General features: G+C 42.9%; 1 protein-coding gene across 5 annotated transcripts in view; it reads right to left on the reverse strand.

Annotated features, from left to right (window-relative positions):
• Nucleotides 1-17,726, reverse strand: part of WDR17 (WD repeat domain 17) — a 128,466-nt gene that overhangs the window by 63,458 nt on the left and 47,282 nt on the right. For all 5 annotated transcript variants that reach the window (XM_075860237.1, XM_075860238.1, XM_075860235.1 and 2 more), the window contains 3 exons: nucleotides 14,858-14,986; nucleotides 6,968-7,151; nucleotides 6,257-6,487 (listed from right to left, as the gene is read on the reverse strand). In XM_075860237.1, coding sequence (XP_075716352.1) covers nucleotides 6,257-6,487; nucleotides 6,968-7,151; nucleotides 14,858-14,980 — 538 coding nt within the window. In that variant the 5' untranslated portion in view covers nucleotides 14,981-14,986. The remainder of the gene's footprint in view (nucleotides 1-6,256; nucleotides 6,488-6,967; nucleotides 7,152-14,857; nucleotides 14,987-17,726) is intronic.

Below are 17,726 nucleotides of genomic sequence, written 5' to 3' on the forward strand. Positions count from 1 at the left end.
CACTATGACACTGTCAGTATTGATTGAACAATTACATGAGTGTGCAGGGACATGCCCCATTACCCAGAAGAATGCTAACACCCAGTTGTCAAGTAATTAAAAAAAAAAATCCTGGTTGTCCTTGGAAACAGACAGGGGTTTAGCACCCACCACTGTGAGGCATGTGCTAGTTAGTTCTAATTGTGTAAAGCCGGTTTCGGATGAGCATATTACGGCCTCGTGCAGAAGCTTTATATTTTAGGCCAAAGATGGGATCGGGTCCCATTCTGTCAGAACAGGTAAGACTTTCCCAAAAACTTTTTCTCACAGGAAGAGATTCAATCTGGTCCTTGGCACCAACTATATGTGGATCATGCACAGTGCTGTAATACACTGATGTGAAACTGGCCTAAGTCGTAGAGATTCTAAACATTACATTAGTTTAGCAATGTTTTTACTGAGTAGGAATTATTTGTTTAAAACTGTAAATGAAAGGCTATTAAAGACACATATCTGCCAATTACAGCTTTAATATACTTTCCAGTCTCTGCACGGTTAATGCAATAACAATAATTCAAAGTGTTAGACAACCACAATTACCAGTGTGTTACCAGGAGGAGTTGCTTATGAGGTATCAGTGACAATGCACTGAATTATAGTATTATCAATTGCTTTTCAGGCAGAAAAGAGCGGCTTATGTTCATTTATCGGGCAAATAGTAAACAATGTTCAGAACTGAATAAATCAAGGCATCACAAAACTATACAAATTTTATCAAATATGAAATGTATGTATGCACAAGTATGCTACATGCCAAGCTTTCAGAAAATCATATATACAACACAACAAAAATGTACTGGTGGCCATAGACTGACTGAGTAGTCACACAATACATTGATAGAAAACTGTTCAGTCTGAGCTGACAATGAAATTATTAATTATAATAAATATATTTGTCAGTAACATGATCAGTAAACAATATATAGGTGTCTTGTCCTTATAGATTTAACATAAACTAAAACATGTCATTGATGTCAGTTCTTCCCGCACAAAAAGGAATGTGGAAATGTTTAAAGGGAATATATAATCAGAAAATGACATATTATTTAAATTTACAAAAAAAATAAGAAATGAAAACCAAACATTCCAGCTTTTAGACTAGTAACTGGAGTAAATCTGAGCGGATGACATTGCCTGTTTTCTGCAGCCCAATTGTTAGCTTTGCTGTGTAGACTGGGACACTCTATTGTTAAGATGGAGGCCTAGATAAGGGAAAATAGCAACACTATACACACAAATAAGGATCTAGTCTCTATATTAGTCCATGGACACTTTTCTGAGCATTAACGCTTAAAGAGACTCTGTCACCACATTATAAGTGCCCTGTCTCCTATATAAGGAGATGGGCGCTATAATGTAGGTGACAGTAATGCTTTTTATTTAAAAAAAACGATCTTTTTTCACAACGTTAGGAGCGATTTTGGTTTATGCTAATGAGCTTTCTTAATTCCCAAGTGGGCGTACTTTTACTTTCGACCAAGTGGGCGTTGTACAGAGGAGTGTATGACGCTGACCAATCGGCATCATGCACTCCTCTCCATTAATTTACACTGCACTAGCGATATAGTTATATCACTATGTGCAGCCTCATACACAAGCCCTAACATTACTACAGTGTCCTGATAATGAATACACATGACCATCCAGCCTGGACGTCATGTGTACTCAGAATCCTGACACTTCTGAATATTTTTTTGTGAGATTCCGTTAAGTGAAACCAAATCTCGTTTAGCTCTCTGATCTCGCGAGATTTGGTTTCACTTGCCGGAATCTCACAAAAAAAGAGTCAGAAGTGTCAGGATTCTGAGTACACATGACGTCCAGGCTGGATTTCATGTGTATTCATTATCTGGACACTGTAGTAATGTTAGGGCTTGTGTATGAGGCTGCACATAGCGATATATCTATATCGCTAGTGCAGTGTAAATGAATGGAGAGGAGTGCATGATGCCGATTGGTCAGCGTCATGCACTCCTCTGTACAACGCCCACTTGGTCGAAAGTAAAAGTACCCCCACTTGGGCATTAAGAAAGCTCATTAGCATAAACCAAAATCGCTCCTAACGTTGTGAAAAAATATCGTTTTTTTTTAATAAAAAGCATTACTGTCACCTACATTACAGCACCGATCTCCTTATATAGGAGACAGGGCACTTATAATGTGGTGACAGAGTCTCTTTAATAAATGCAGCTGCCATAAAGCACACACACCCTTCTGCGCTGCCCATAAAGGAAATACAGGAAGGAGTGTGTGCCTCCATTATGGCTGAGCCCATGAAAGTTTTAAAAAAGAAAATAATAAATAGCTACAACATGTAAAAAAAATAGTTATCTACAGATTCTCTACAGACTAATCTGGACAACCCCTCTAATTATGATCACAACATACACTGAGACAGAAGGTGCAGACAGAGCTATATATATATTTTGCCTGTAGTTACACAATTATTTCATAAGTTCAGTGCAATAAAAAGTTTAGATTCCACAGTATAACCACTATTCCTACTAATTAAAGCATTCATTATTGCAATAAACTATGTTAAAGACCGTGTAAACCTTTAGGGTATGTGCACACGTAGTGACCAAAAACGACTGAAAATCCAGAGCTGTTTTCAAGGGAAAACAGACCCTGCTTTTCAGACGTTTTTTGACCAACTCGCATTTTTCGCGGCGTTTTTCGCGCCGTTTTCGCTTAGTTTTTTACGTCCGTTTTTGGAGCTGTTTTCATTGGAGTCTATGAGAAAACAGCTGCAAAAACGTCCAAAGAAGTGTCCTGCACTTCTTTTGACGAGGCTGTATTTTTACGCGTCGTCGTTTCACAGCTGTCAAACGACGACGCGTAAATAACAGGTCGTCTGCACAGTACGTCGGCAAACCCATTCAAATGAATGGGCAGATGTTTGCCGACGTATTGTAGCCTTATTTTCAGACGTAAAACGAGGCATAATACGCCTCGTTTACGTCTGAAAATAGGTCGTGTGAACCCAGCCTTAAAAGTGAGTGTTTTTGTTTTTTTTAATTTTATAAAAATGTCACTCAGTGTGTTTGGTGCAACTTTCAAATTAGTTTTTTTAAACCTAAGCTTCTCTCTATATCTTTTGGTTCATGACACCATCATCACCTTCACTGAAATGTGTCATGGATTGTGCAGCGTATCAGGAAATACACCCTTTGTTGGACCTCAGCAGAATTATTGGTTTATGCTAAAAAATAAAATAACATTATTGCCTTGTTTTACATTGTTATGGCTGCACAAGGTAATTGTGAAAATGTATCGCTGTTATTTATCTTCTTTTGAAAGTGTTTGGCTGTGTTCACATCAGCGTTGTCTTTCCGTTGAGGGGTTCCGTCGACTGCGCTATTGATTCCGTCAAAAACAACGGAAGCCTGTTAGCAAAGTTTCCGTCACAATTGAGATCAATGGTGGTGCAAACGGGAGCTAAGGTTTCCGTTTGCCTTTCCGTTGAGGGGTTCCCCCGATGGAAACCTCAGACGGAACCTCTCAACAGAAAGACAACGCTGATGTGAACAGGTCCTTTCTCTAGGTTTCCAGCATGTACTCTCCTGTCCCAGTTCTTGCTGTGCAATCTATATTTTAGCTGTCAATTAAATTTTCTTAAAGGCTATGTAAACCTTCGAAAGTGATTTGTTGTTTTTTTTAAATAAAAATATCAGTCAGTGTGTTTTGTGCAACTTTCAAATTAATTTTAGTAAAAATAATTTTTACTTTTTAAGATATAGCTGCTCTGTATTCTGTATACAGAGCAGCTGTATCATTCGCTAAGACCTGAATCCGGTGAAACGCAGGATCCACCTGTAATCTATCACATCTAAGTTATGAACAACAGATGGACAACAGATAAATGCTGCGTGTCAGACACACAGGATCGGCTTTCACTGAACCTGTCAGTCCCATGGACCTGACAGGTACAGGATTCTGCAAACACTACAGCTGCTCTGTATAGAGAATACAAAGCAGCTGTATCTCATAAAGTAAAAATAAGTGTGCAGCCATAACAATGTAAAACAAGGCAATAATGTTTTTTTTTAGCATAAACCAATAATTCTGCAAAGGTCCAACAAAGGGTGTATTTCCTTTGTGTGTCATGGATTCCTTCAAAATCCATGACACATTGCAGTGAAGGTGATGATGGTGTCATGAACCAAAATATATAGAGAGAAGTTTAGATTTCTCAGAATCACAGGATTCAAGGCAAGTTGGAATGCTTCCCATAGAAAAGCTTGCTTTTTATTTAATTCAAACACATAATTTTTACTGTTGCCCACTAACTAATATTTCCAGCTTTCATATTTCAAGAAAGGGAACTGATCTAATAGGTTACTATGGGGCATCCTGACACTTGTTGTTCACTTAAGTTTTCATGCATGAGGCTCAAACTATGGACCTGACCTGTGTGTCTCCGCTCATCTGGCTGTAAACTCATCCATTGATCGGTCTGTCATCAGAGATTAATAGATTGTAGAAGGCAGCATAATGAGAAATGAGAACTGGCTGTCTCAAATGATAGACGTACCAAGCTCACCGATGGTTTAGAAATGAGCTATGAAGGAGAAGCATCTTGGCAGTATGTGTACGTAAGCCCATTGAAGAACATATGAATATTAAACAATAAAATAATTAAATGTGACATACGTAGGAAATGCTATGACATTAAGATCAGTCAACAAGGGGGAGAAGCCTTTTTCAGCTTTGACCTGCACAGCCACCCACTGTTCAAGAACCCGCAACACAGCTCATAACAGGTGAATGTGCGGTAATACTCTGCACATTGGGTAGCCTATAAAAACTTTGGAGCCACCTCACTACAGTAGCTTGCAGCCCCTTTATTATAAGGCCGGATTCACACGAGCGTGTTCGGTCCATGATATACGGACCGTATGCCGACAGTATTTCCCGGACCGAACACACTGCAGGGAGCCGGGCTCCTAGCATCATAGTTATCTATGACGCTAGGAGTCCCTGCCTCGCTGCAGAAAACTGTTCCGTACTGAAAACATGATTACAGGCAGGGACTCCTAGCGTCATAGATAACTATGATGCTAGGAGCCCGGCTCCCTGCAGTGTGTTCGACCTGGGAAATGCTGCCGACCGTATATCACGGACCGAACACACTCGTAGGGAAATGTCATCACTTGTAATAGCGGGCTAATGCCTTTAAGACATTCTGTACTTTGGAGATTTGATTGTAAAATTGTCTAGCGCTCACATTACTTGATATTTACTGTGGCAAAGTGTAATCCTAAAAGCTGATCTCAGGAAATCCAGGACGGTGGTAGGGTGTATTTTTAGTTGCAAGAAGTTCATCCATACAGACATATTGTACAGAGTCTGTTAGGAAACGTCCGTCCCTTTAAGATTACCATGACTACTAGTCTAGCTTCTGGGCGGTTCTGATTTTAGTTGTTGAGCCTATTCCACTTCTCTGTCTTTCTTCCTATCAGATTAAAGGGTGGAGTATTTAAATCTGGGTTGGTTCTGTTTTCTTTGCTTGTGATTTTCCTTGTCTCCGTGTGTTTGATCAAGCTACTGACTATACCCTGTACCTTTGACGATTTGCTCTTTTTGGAACTGGACCTCGGCTTGTCTCTGGATTAACCTTTGCTTACTGATTTGGACTTTCTGCTCCTGGCTGATATCCATTAGCTTTGTGATTTGGACTTTCTGTTTACCCTCAAGCTGTCTTGTTACCTGCTCTGGTACTGCCTGCATTGCACCTCTTATCCAACACTGAACTCTGTTAAAACAACCCGGGTTCTATGCTACAAAGTCCAACCTGCCTTGCAGTGGGCTCTGGCGAAAACCATAGAGTAGCCCTAGATTCTGAGTTGTGACGGATTTGGGGTTGCAGATTTATTTGCACGCTCATTCCTGACAGTCTCCAGCAGCCTTTGGGAAAATGCTCACCTAGCAATTCCATAAACTTCCACCCTGGAAATTGCTCAACTGGTGATTCCATAACAGAGTCAGTGCATTTACAGACAAGATACATTCAGAGATATCTATAAATGTGTCCCCTGTATCTAATCTATAGGGACAGTCCATGTCAATGTTACCTTTAAAACCACAGGCAGTAAGAAATTTTTCAGTAACACCTCTGAATATAGAGTAAATGGCAATTTACAAGTCTTGGTGTAGCACCTTGTGCATATTCAATTTACAGAAGATACTTTGTTGAATTTTGCTATTAATTTTTTACCAGGCTGGAAAATGGACAGGCTTCCATCTGTGTGCCCAAATACAACTTTTCCTTTTTTCCTTGGATGCCACCGAAATAGACAAATATCAGACAGAAAGCTATGTGCCTCCTTGTGAACGGCCACACCACTGTCAGGTCCAGAAATAGTCCAGATATACAGGGGACCTCTGTGTGATACAAATGCCACCGCATCCCCAGAATTCCAGCACCAACTCAGAGAAGCAGGCATTCCTGAATATGCAAAATAAAAACAACATATCAAACCATATCAAACCACATATCAAACAACATATCAAACCACGCTGCTGGTCTTGATCTCCCAGCTATTCCCGTACTTTCCAGGTGTGGTATATTGTTGCTTAAACTTGATTGTTCAAATGTACTTACATTTATATATGCATATATACCAATCTGTACAAATGTGTTATATCTTTTACCTGTTTTAAACTTATGTATGCCCACTAGCATTTTGGGCGATCCTGTGACCGGGTTACTATCTGGTTGTTCCGCTGCTTCAGTGTTCTGATTCCATCTTTTATCTTGCGAGGGTTATGTTTTTTTATCTTGCCTAGTTTTGTCTTATTGCATGTGTCCAAAAGAAGCTTATGTTGCAATTTACTACCAAACTTCGGTTTCCAAAAGTCTCTGTGCCACAGAAGAAGTCATATTTTACTGCCTAATGTGTAGTTGTGTTACTGGTTCTGATCTTACCTTTTGTACTGTCAAGTCTGGCAACCACTTTCTGTTCAGCCACGTTCCAGATGATCACTAAGTTGTCTGCACTCGCACTTGCAAACATGTCAGGGTTGTGAGGACACCAGGAGATGGCTGTGATTGTCTTTTTATGTTCTGACATGATGGCCCGGAGCTTAAATTCATTGTATCGGTGATCCAGCTTGTTAAGTAAAAATGAGAATGTCTGTTAGCAGAAGGCAGAAGAGACTTCATATTTATTTTTGGTTATTAATAGTGGTCTGTGAGATGTCATCATTAAACCGATTGTAGATTTCACAGTGAGCACTGTGCCCCTTCAGCTTCATGAGTATAGCTGTCGGTCATTATACACAGTTAAATTAATTCTTCTGCACAAAGATAAAAGCATACAATTGTCTAAAATATCTTTATATGCTGCAGAATTAAAATGACCCTTCATTGGCATTGCACATGGTAATCTTAGGCTTGTGTGCAACTGCTCGACCATGGTAACCCATTTCATGTAGCTCCTGAAGTCCATTTTTTTTGCTATTGTCACTTCCAGAGGCAGTTTGGCGCTCCGTAGTAAGTGATACAACAGAGGATAGGCGCTTTTTACGTGCCATGTGCTTCAGCATTCGGTGGTCCCACTTTGTGAGTTTGCGTGGTCTATCACTTTGTGGCTAAACTGCTGTTACTCCTAGACGCTTGCACTTCAATAATAGTTATTTTTGTAATTGCTTTCAAATTTAGAAACGTTTCATATTATTGTTCTTTTTTAAATCAAAAACGAAGTTTATTGAGTATAAAACAAGTGAACAGTGAATATTTACATATTTTTACCTATATCACAAATCATGTACACAGTGTTACAAAACGACATATGGCATGACAGCAAAACAAACCTTGCAGTGCGAGTATAGACAAGGCATAAACCAGTCATGATTCAGGGTGTAAAACAAGACAGCTCTTCATGATTTCTGCATTTACAGACTCATCTTGTAGAAGGGTTTGATATTCTTAAAAGGATCTTCATTTAATAGAATATTTGGAATACTTGACACATCTGCATAGAAAGCTCTGCTCCATTGCACAATTGCATCAGACTTGACGGGAGGAATAACTCTTCATGCAGCACAATTCTTCCCGTCAAAACAAGGGACTCTGAAACAGAACCCTAATGGACTCCATTGCAACTCAACGAGGTCCTTAGGGCATTGGTAATATTTGTTGTATGATGGATCTGGCTTAGCGTTGCGGCTTCCATCACGAATGGAAGCCACAACGTGAGTGTTAACTGAGCCTAAGAAAGAGAGAAGATTGGTTGTCACTATTTGTATATATACAGTACCGAGCAAAAGTTTTAGGCAGTTGTGGAAAAATGCTGCAAAGCTAGAATGCTTTCGAAAATAAAAGTGGTAATAGATTTTTTTTTAGCAATTAACAAAATACAAAGTGAACAATCAGAAGAGAAATCCAAATCAACATTTGGTGCGACCACCCTTTGCCTTCAAAATAGCATCTATTCTTCTAGGTACACTTCCACAGTCATGGATTTTGTAGGATCCTAGTCAGATGTATAATTTGTCCAATTATACTAAACAGAAGATAATGATCATCATTTTTATATGTATGTTGAAACATGTCATTAACTGTAACAGAAACAGCTATGTAGGAGGAAACAAGACACAAGGTAGTTATACTGCATCAGCAAGGTCTCTCTCTGCAAAGATTTCTAAGCAGACTGGGGTTTCAAGATGTGCTTACTGTTCAAGCTCTTTTGAAGAAGCACAAAGAAACGGGCAACGTTGAGGACTAAGTGGTCGGCCAAAGAAACTTAGTGCAGCAGATTAAAGACACATCATGCTTACTTCTCTTTGAAATCAGAAGATGTCCAGCAGTGCCATCAGTTCAGAACTGGCAGAAACCAATGGGACCCAGGTACACCCATCTACTGTTCTGAAAAGTCTGGCCAGAAGTCGTCTTTATGGAAGAATTGCGGCCAAAATGCCATAGCTTTGACGTGGAAACAAGGCCAAATGACTCAACTATGCACGAAACCATAGGAACTGGGGTGCACAAAAATGGCAGCCGGTGCTCTGGACTGATGAGTAAAAATTTGAAACATTTGGCTGTAACAGAAGGCAGTTTGTTCGCTGAAGGTCTGGAGAGCGGTACAATGAGTGTCTGTGTAATGGCAGGGGGTAGGGAGACGGACAAGTGAGCCCTAATCTACCCGCCACTCTGTCCCTGCCTACTTGCAACGACCCGCCCTAGGCGACGGGGTACAACTGGGCGGCGGTCCCTGCGCTCAGTAAGTGCACGACAAACACGACAAACATACAAGGAACACAAGCAAGGAAAAGGGGCCGTTGCCCACGGCAACACCGTGAGCAACCAGAGTGGTGAACGAGCCGAGTCAAGCCAGGAGTGTGCGAGGTACAAAACGAAAAGCAGAAGAGTAGTCGGTAAGCCAGGGTCGGTATGGAGCAGGATCAAAAATAGCAGGAGCTGTAGCTGGGCCAGGAACCACAAGGAAAGAAACAAAAGCAATAACAAGCACCGAGGGACAGGAAGTGCAGGCTTAAATAGACCGAGGGCGGGAGCTAGCTGAGTCTGGCCAGGTTACGATAGGCTCTCCCACTCCTAAGCCTGCCAGCCTGAATGGTGGAAGCAGGAGTCAGTCTCAGGGATGTATTCTCAGGTGCTGACTGATTAGTTCTGGGAGTTAACCCCGCTGTGCCTGGCAGATCCTTTACAGTACCCCCCCTTTTATGAGGGGCCACCGGACCCTTTCTAAGTGGACCTGGCTTACTGGGGAAACGCAGGTGGAACCTCCTGACCAATACCCCAGCGTGAACATCCCGGGCGGGTACCCAAGTCCTCTCCTCGGGCCCGTATCCTCTCCAATGGACCAGGTACTGGAGGGAGCCTTGGACCATCTTGCTGTCCACAATCCTGGCCACCTCGAATTCCACCCCCTCCGGGGTGAGGATGGGAACAGGAGGTCTCCTCGAGGGAGCCAAGGACGGGGAGCAGCGTTTGAGGAGGGAGGCATGAAACACGTCGTGTATCCGAAAAGACGGGGGTAACTCCAGCCGGAAGGAGACAGGATTGAGGACCTCAATGACCTTATACGGCCCAATAAACCGGGGAGCAAACTTCTTGGACGGAACCTTGAGATGCAAGTTCCTAGACGACAACCACACCAGATCCCCGACAATAAACAGGGGGTTAGCAGAACGTTTTTTATCAGCCTGAGTTTTTTGTACGCTCTGGGACACCTCTAGGTTTTTCTGAACCTGGGCCCAGACTGTGCACAGTTCCCGATGAACGACCTCTTCCTCAGGATTGTTGGAACTACCAGGTGAAACGGAGGAGAACCGTGGATTAAACCCAAAATGACAAAAAAAAGGAGAGACCCCTGACGAGTTACTGACCCGGTTATTAAGGGAAAATTCGGCGAGGGGAATGAAAGAGACCCAATCAAATTGACAGTCAGAGACAAAACACCTTAAATATTGTTCTAGAGATTGATTAGTCCTCTCCGTTTGGCCATTGGTTTCAGGATGGAAGGCAGAGGAGAAGGACAGATCAATCCCCAACTTCATACAGAAGGCTCTCAAAAACAATGAAACAAATTGTACCCCTCTGTCCGAAACAATATTGACAGGGACCCCATGGAGACGCAGGATGTGTTTGACAAACAAGGTAGCCAACGTTTTGGCGTTGGGTAGTTTCTTGAGGGGCACAAAGTGGCACATCTTACTGAAGCGGTCCACCACCACCCACACCACCGACTTGCCTTGGGATGGAGGCAAATCGGTGATAAAATCCATGGAGATATGTGTCCAAGGTCTCTGGGGAATGGGCAACGAACGCAGTAAGCCCGCTGGTCGGGACCTGGGAGTCTTGGACCTAGCACAAACCTCACAAGAGGCGACGTAGGCCTTAACGTCTTTAGGCAACCCAGGCCACCAATAATTTCTGGTAATGAGGTGTTTGGTACCCAGGATGCCTGGATGGCCAGATAGTGCGGAGTCATGATTTTCCCTAAGTACCCTTAGCCGGAATTGCAGGGGAACAAACAGCTTGTTCTCAGGAAGGTTCCCTTGAGCTGCACCTTGATCAGCAGCAATTTCAGAGACTAAATCAGAATCGATCGAGGAAATGATTATACCTGGAGGCAAAATACAAGCAGGATCTTCCTCCGAAGGAGGGCTGGCCATGAAGCTACGCGACAGTGCATCAGCCTTAATATTTTTAGACCCAGCCCTATAGGTAACCAAAAAATTGAATCTGGTAAAAAATAACGCCCATCGAGCTTGTCTCGGGTTTAGCCTCCGGGCAGATTCTAGGAAAACCAGATTCTTGTGGTCGGTAAGGACCGTTACCTGGTGCCTAGCCCCCTCCAGGAAGTGGCGCCACTCTTCAAATGCCCATTTAATGGCTAAGAGTTCGCGGTTGCCAATATCATAGTTACTTTCAGTTGGCGAAAACTTCCTGGAGAAGTAGGCACAGGGGCGGAGATGGGTGAGGGACCTGGTACCCTGGGACAAGACAGCCCCCACTCCCACCTCAGATGCGTCAACTTCCACGATAAATGGCTCCATTTGGTTGGGCTGAACCAGCACCGGGGCCGAGACAAAGCACTTCTTAAGGACCTCAAAAGCCTGGACAGCCTCAGGAGGCCAGTGGAGGAGATCAGCACCTTTGCGAGTGAGGTCCGTAAGGGGCTTAGCGATGACCGAGAAGTTAGCAATAAATCTCCTGTAATAATTAGCAAACCCCAAAAAACACTGTAACGCCTTCAGGGAGGCAGGTTGGACCCATTCCGCCACAGCCTGAACCTTGGCGGGGTCCATGCGGAATTCATGAGGAGTAAGGATTTGACCCAAAAATGGAATCTCCTGTACCCCAAACACACATTTTTCGGTTTTGGCAAACAGTTTATTTTCCCGAAGGACCTGGAGCACCTTCCTGACATGCTCCACGTGGGAGGACCAGTCCTTGGAAAACACCAGTATGTCATCAACGTACACTACCAGAAAAATCCCCAGGTAATTTCTCAAAATCTCATTTATGAAATTCTGGAAGACCGCAGGGGCATTACACAACCCAAAGGGCATGACGAGGTATTCGAAATGGCCTTCGGGCGTGTTAAACGCAGTCTTCCACTCATCCCCCTCTTTGATGCGAATAAGGTTATACGCCCCCCGTAGATCCAATTTAGAAAACCATTGGGCCCCCTGAACCTGATTAAAGAGATCAGGAATCAAAGGAAGGGGATACTGGTTCCTTACCGTGACCTTATTCAGGCTACGGTTGTCAATGCATGGCCTAAGACCACCATCCTTCTTCCCCACGAAGAAGAAGCCAGCACCTACTGGAGAAGAAGAGGGACGAATGTAACCCTTGGCCAGGGATTCCTGGATATACACTCTCATAGCTTCACGTTCGGGACAAGAAAGATTAAATATCCTACCCTTAGGAAGCTTAGCTCCTGGTACCAATTCGATAGCGCAATCGTATTCTCTATGAGGAGGTAACACTTCGGAGGCCTCCCTAGAGAAAACATCAGCGAAGTCCTGAACAAACTCGGGTAGCGTATTCGCCTCCTTAGGGGGAGAAATAGAATTAACAGAAAAACATGACGTACAACATTCATTACCCCATTTGGTTAGCTCCCCAGTATTCCAGTCAAACGTAGGATTATGCAACTGCAACCAGGGAAGACCTAGAACCAAATCGTACGATAATCCCTGCATCAACAGTACAGAGCATTGCTCCAAATGCATGGAGCCAACAAGGAGTTCAAAAACAGGGGTATGCTGTGTAAAATAACCATTAGCAAGAGGAGTGGCGTCGATACCCACTACCGGGACATGTTTAGGCAAATCAATAAGAGGCATGGCAAGGGACATAGCAAATTCCACAGACATGATATTAGTAGAGGACCCTGAATCCACGAAAGCACTGCCGGTAGCAGACCTACCACCAAAAGAGACCTGAAAGGGAAGCAAGATCTTAGTACGTTTCATATTTACGGGAAATACCTGTGCGCCCAAGTGACCTCCCCGATGATCACTTAGACGCGGAAGTTCTCTGGCTGCAACCTTACGCTTAGGACAGTTGTTCACTTGATGCTTGTCGTCCCCACAGTAGAAGCAGAGACCATTCTTCCTGCGGAATTCTCTACGTTGTTGGGGGGACACGGAGGCCCCGAGTTGCATAGGTATCTCTGAATCTTTCGGGGAGGAACGAAGCAACGGAGCTTCGGGAGGCATCATGGGGGAGTCGGAGGAGAAAACACATAAACGTTCACGTTGTCGTTCCCTGAGACGTCGGGGCTTGTTATTATGTAATGGCAGGGGGTAGGGAGACGGACAAGTGAGCCCTAATCTACCCGCCACTCTGTCCCTGCCTACTTGCAACGACCCGCCCTAGGCGACGGGGTACAACTGGGCGGCGGTCCCTGCGCTCAGTAAGTGCACGACAAACACGACAAACATACAAGGAACACAAGCAAGGAAAAGGGGCCGTTGCCCACGGCAACACCGTGAGCAACCAGAGTGGTGAACGAGCCGAGTCAAGCCAGGAGTGTGCGAGGTACAAAACGAAAAGCAGAAGAGTAGTCGGTAAGCCAGGGTCGGTATGGAGCAGGATCAAAAATAGCAGGAGCTGTAGCTGGGCCAGGAACCACAAGGAAAGAAACAAAAGCAATAACAAGCACCGAGGGACAGGAAGTGCAGGCTTAAATAGACCGAGGGCGGGAGCTAGCTGAGTCTGGCCAGGTTACGATAGGCTCTCCCACTCCTAAGCCTGCCAGCCTGAATGGTGGAAGCAGGAGTCAGTCTCAGGGATGTATTCTCAGGTGCTGACTGATTAGTTCTGGGAGTTAACCCCGCTGTGCCTGGCAGATCCTTTACAGTCTGCAGGTAACAGTGAAGCATGGTGGAGGTTCCTTGCGGGTTTGGTGCTGCATTTCAGCAAATGGATTTTGGGATTTGGTCAGGATTAATGGTGTCCTCAATGCTTTTGAGAAATACAGGCAGATACTTATCCATCATGCAATACCATCAGGGAGGGGTCCGATGGCTCCAAATTTATTCTGCAGCAGAACAACAACCCCAAACATACAACCAATGTAATTTAGAACTATATTCAGCGCAAAGAAGAACAAGGAGCCCTGGAAGTGATGATATGTATTGCACCCACAGAGCCTTGATCTCAACATAATTGATTACATGTCTGGGATTACATGAAAGGACAGAAGGATTTGAGGAAGCCTACATCCATAGAAGATCTGTGGTTAGTTCTCAAAGATGTTTGGAACAACCTTCATGCCGAGTTACTTCAAAAACTGTGTGCAAGTGTACCTAGAAGAATTGATGTTGTTTTGAAGGCAAAGGGTGGCGACACCAAATATGGATTTGATTTAAATTTCTCTTCTGTTCATTCACTTTGCATTTTGTTAATTGATAAAAAAAAACTAATAACGCTTCTATTTTAGAACGCATTCTTACTTTGCAGCATTTTTCCACAACTGCCTAAAACTTTCGCACAGTACTACAGCAAGAGACTTGCATCTGTAATTGCAGGAAGAAGCGGCTCCACAAAGTGTTGACTTTCAGGGTGTGAATACCTATGCCCAATGAAGTTTCTTGTCTTAATTATTGTTTGTGTCACAGTAAAAAAATATTTTGCACCTACAAAGTGGTAGGAATATTGTGTAAATCAAATGGTACAAACCCTAAAAAATCCATATTAATTCAAGGTTGTAATGCAACAAAACAGGAAAAACACCAAGGGGGTAAATACTATCGCAAGGCTCTGTGTTTGTGTATACACAGAAAACACAAAATATTCATACATCTTTTTAAGTTATTACAGTTCTTCGATACGTACCTGGTACACATAAATTGCCAATGTGGCACAATACGCAAATCTGTCTCCACTGGCAGCACAGACATCTTTGTTCCATGGCTGGCACCCAGCAGCCAACAGACCGACTTGTTTTACTTGAGACATCTTTGTCTAGAAAATATAATGAAAACACATTACATTTCATTCAAAAGTTGTGCAGTTACTCAGCTTTATATCATACATGAATGTTAAGTAAATGTATATAATTTTAGATATATGCTCCAATCTACAGTAGAAAAGCTGACTGTCATTTACAGAGGTTCTGCACGAGTCAAAATCAACTGACTAGAGAGCATTACTGTTTAACAGTGCAGCCCCATTGGGTTTGTACCCTTTATGAAATGGGATTAAAAATAGCGTAGGGTTTTGCTCAGAGATATGACCAATAGATGAGAGAATATTCATAATAGCCATTTATTATGCATAAAGAAGTTTATCCAGGTTCATGTATGATGTATGTTCGAATAATAAGTATAGTCTTTTTCAGATGCGTGTGAACAGCTCATTTTATCATACAGCTCATTGATATGAAGCCAGTAGGCTAACTAGGTGGAAAGTCATCTGCGGCAACCAATCATGTGCATTTAGGGTTGACACCTTTTTCTCCCAAAAATACCGACCAAGAAAAAACCGGCATGATTTTGGGAATGGCTTTATACAGACACTGATTTTACTCTTTAATCTGGGAATAATTCATTGTTTGTCTATGTCACTTTACATATTATATCCGGGATAAATAGTGATATTTAGCCCTGATATCTTATCTTTAAACTTGAAATTCAGAACCCTAACTAAGTACAGCTTCCTCAAGTGCGCTTAAATAAATATGGACCCCCCCGAGCCCATCAGACCCCAGACAAAACCCCCTCAAAAAATGACTGACCTCAGATACCACTAAATACAGAGCCAAGACTTGATCCCCAAAATAAGCAAAGACCCCAGACCAGTTCCAAAAAATAAATATAGACCCCAAACCAGATCACCTAAACAAATACAGAAACCCTCAAACCCCATAAATACAGACCTCTAAATAAATACAGATTCCCACAGACCCCTAAATAAATATAGACCAAGAGCCCCTAAACTATGAGACTCTAAATCAGACCCCTAAATAGACGCCCTAGAACCTTCCAAAAAAATAAAGACCACAGACCAGAACCCCTAAAAAAACAGACCCCCTTAATGCAGATCCAAGACCAGATCCCCTTTATACAAACTTCACACCAGCGCTTATACTGACTACAGACCCCCTATATACAGACCACAGACCAGACTACCCCTTTATACAGACCCCGCCGTTGCGGAAAGCAGAACGTGACCGTGACACTCCGGCCGTTACCCTTCGACAGAGTTTCTCTGCACCCGCTGCTTGACTCGTCTCCTTCCTCAGTTTCGACTCCAGACTGTGTGTGGACCCACCATTGATTTCACTCACTTGTCCTCTCTCCGTGAATAGGTGATTTGCCTGTGACGGGCATGTCTGTCCCGGCATCCTATCCCTGCCCTGTTACTCAAAACGATTGCCAGAGGCTCCAAAAAATGGCAATTAATTCTGTTGGTGGAAAATAATTACTGGCACCAGTCACCTGAGGTAAATACCAGCTGGGACTGTGGTTTACTAGCCAGATGGCAAACCTAACGTTAACAAATCTGAATAGTGGCAATTAAAATGAAGACATTGATTTGGATAGAGATTTGAATCCACACAATGGGTTGTAGACAAAATGTGGAGCAGTTGCCCACAGCAGTGCCGATCAGATCTCTTTATTTACTTTCTAGTCCGCATTGTAAAAATTAGAGCAAGAATCCGTTTGGTTGCTATGGGCCACTTATACCCTTTTGTTAAAGAGGCGGAAGTGTTGTCAACGGGCCCAGAATTTTTTTATAAAAATCCTTCAGATTTTTCAGACACAGTAAGGGCCGGTTCACATGAGCGTTCACTTTCCGTTCAGGGGTTCCGTCGAAGGTTTCCGTCGTGGAACCCCGCAATGGAAAGTCAAATGGAAACCACAATGGTGTCAATGGTGACGGAAAAATTGCTAATGGTTTCCGTTTGTCACCATTAAGGCAGGTTTCTATTTCTTCGACGGAATCAATAGCGCAGTCGATGCACATGTTTCGTATTACGTGCGGTTTTGCTGCGTGTATTCGCGTGCGACAAAACCGCAGCGTAATACAGTACCAGCAAAGTAAAAACCGTAGAATGTCAATTTATCTCACTATTCCGCTTGCGAATTCTATCCCTGTAGTTCTAAAGAAATAAGCAGCAAAACACGCAGCATGAAAACCCAGATATTTAGGCAGCATAACTTAAAAACCGCACCGAAAAACATATTTTTATAAACCGCAGTCCGTTATTTGTCCACATGTAACTTTTGGCCGTTTTCCTCTAGGGATCCTTCTCTGCATGGCCACATGGATTGCCACATCTTTAGCGCATCAGTGTGGCTGTTACATTGTTTCTTCATAAGTCCCCTGTTTATTCTTGATACAAGTTCCCCTCTGCTGGATATTTCTTGTCTTTGCCCAAGAGTTTTTATCAGTATCTTTATGCAGGCCGCTTCCTTTTCACGATGGTCTTTTACAACATCGTTTTATTACGATATAACTTTTCTCAGTATCTACTATAGTTCTTATTTAACTTATTGCCATCTGTAGTTTATTTCTTATTTGTATTATACATGCTATTTTTCCTGCATCTGGCATTAACCATATGTCATTGACCCTGCCATTCTTTGACCTATGATGTAATTTTTTACCTTTTGTTTAGCCCAGTGGTCAGCAATCTTCAGCACACCATTTGTTGAGAAGCTACAACTCTCAGCATGCCCTGACAGCCAAAGGCTTTGTT

Source organism: Rhinoderma darwinii, chromosome 1 (genome assembly GCF_050947455.1).
Source record: "Rhinoderma darwinii isolate aRhiDar2 chromosome 1, aRhiDar2.hap1, whole genome shotgun sequence".
Taxonomy (NCBI): domain Eukaryota; kingdom Metazoa; phylum Chordata; class Amphibia; order Anura; family Rhinodermatidae; genus Rhinoderma; species Rhinoderma darwinii.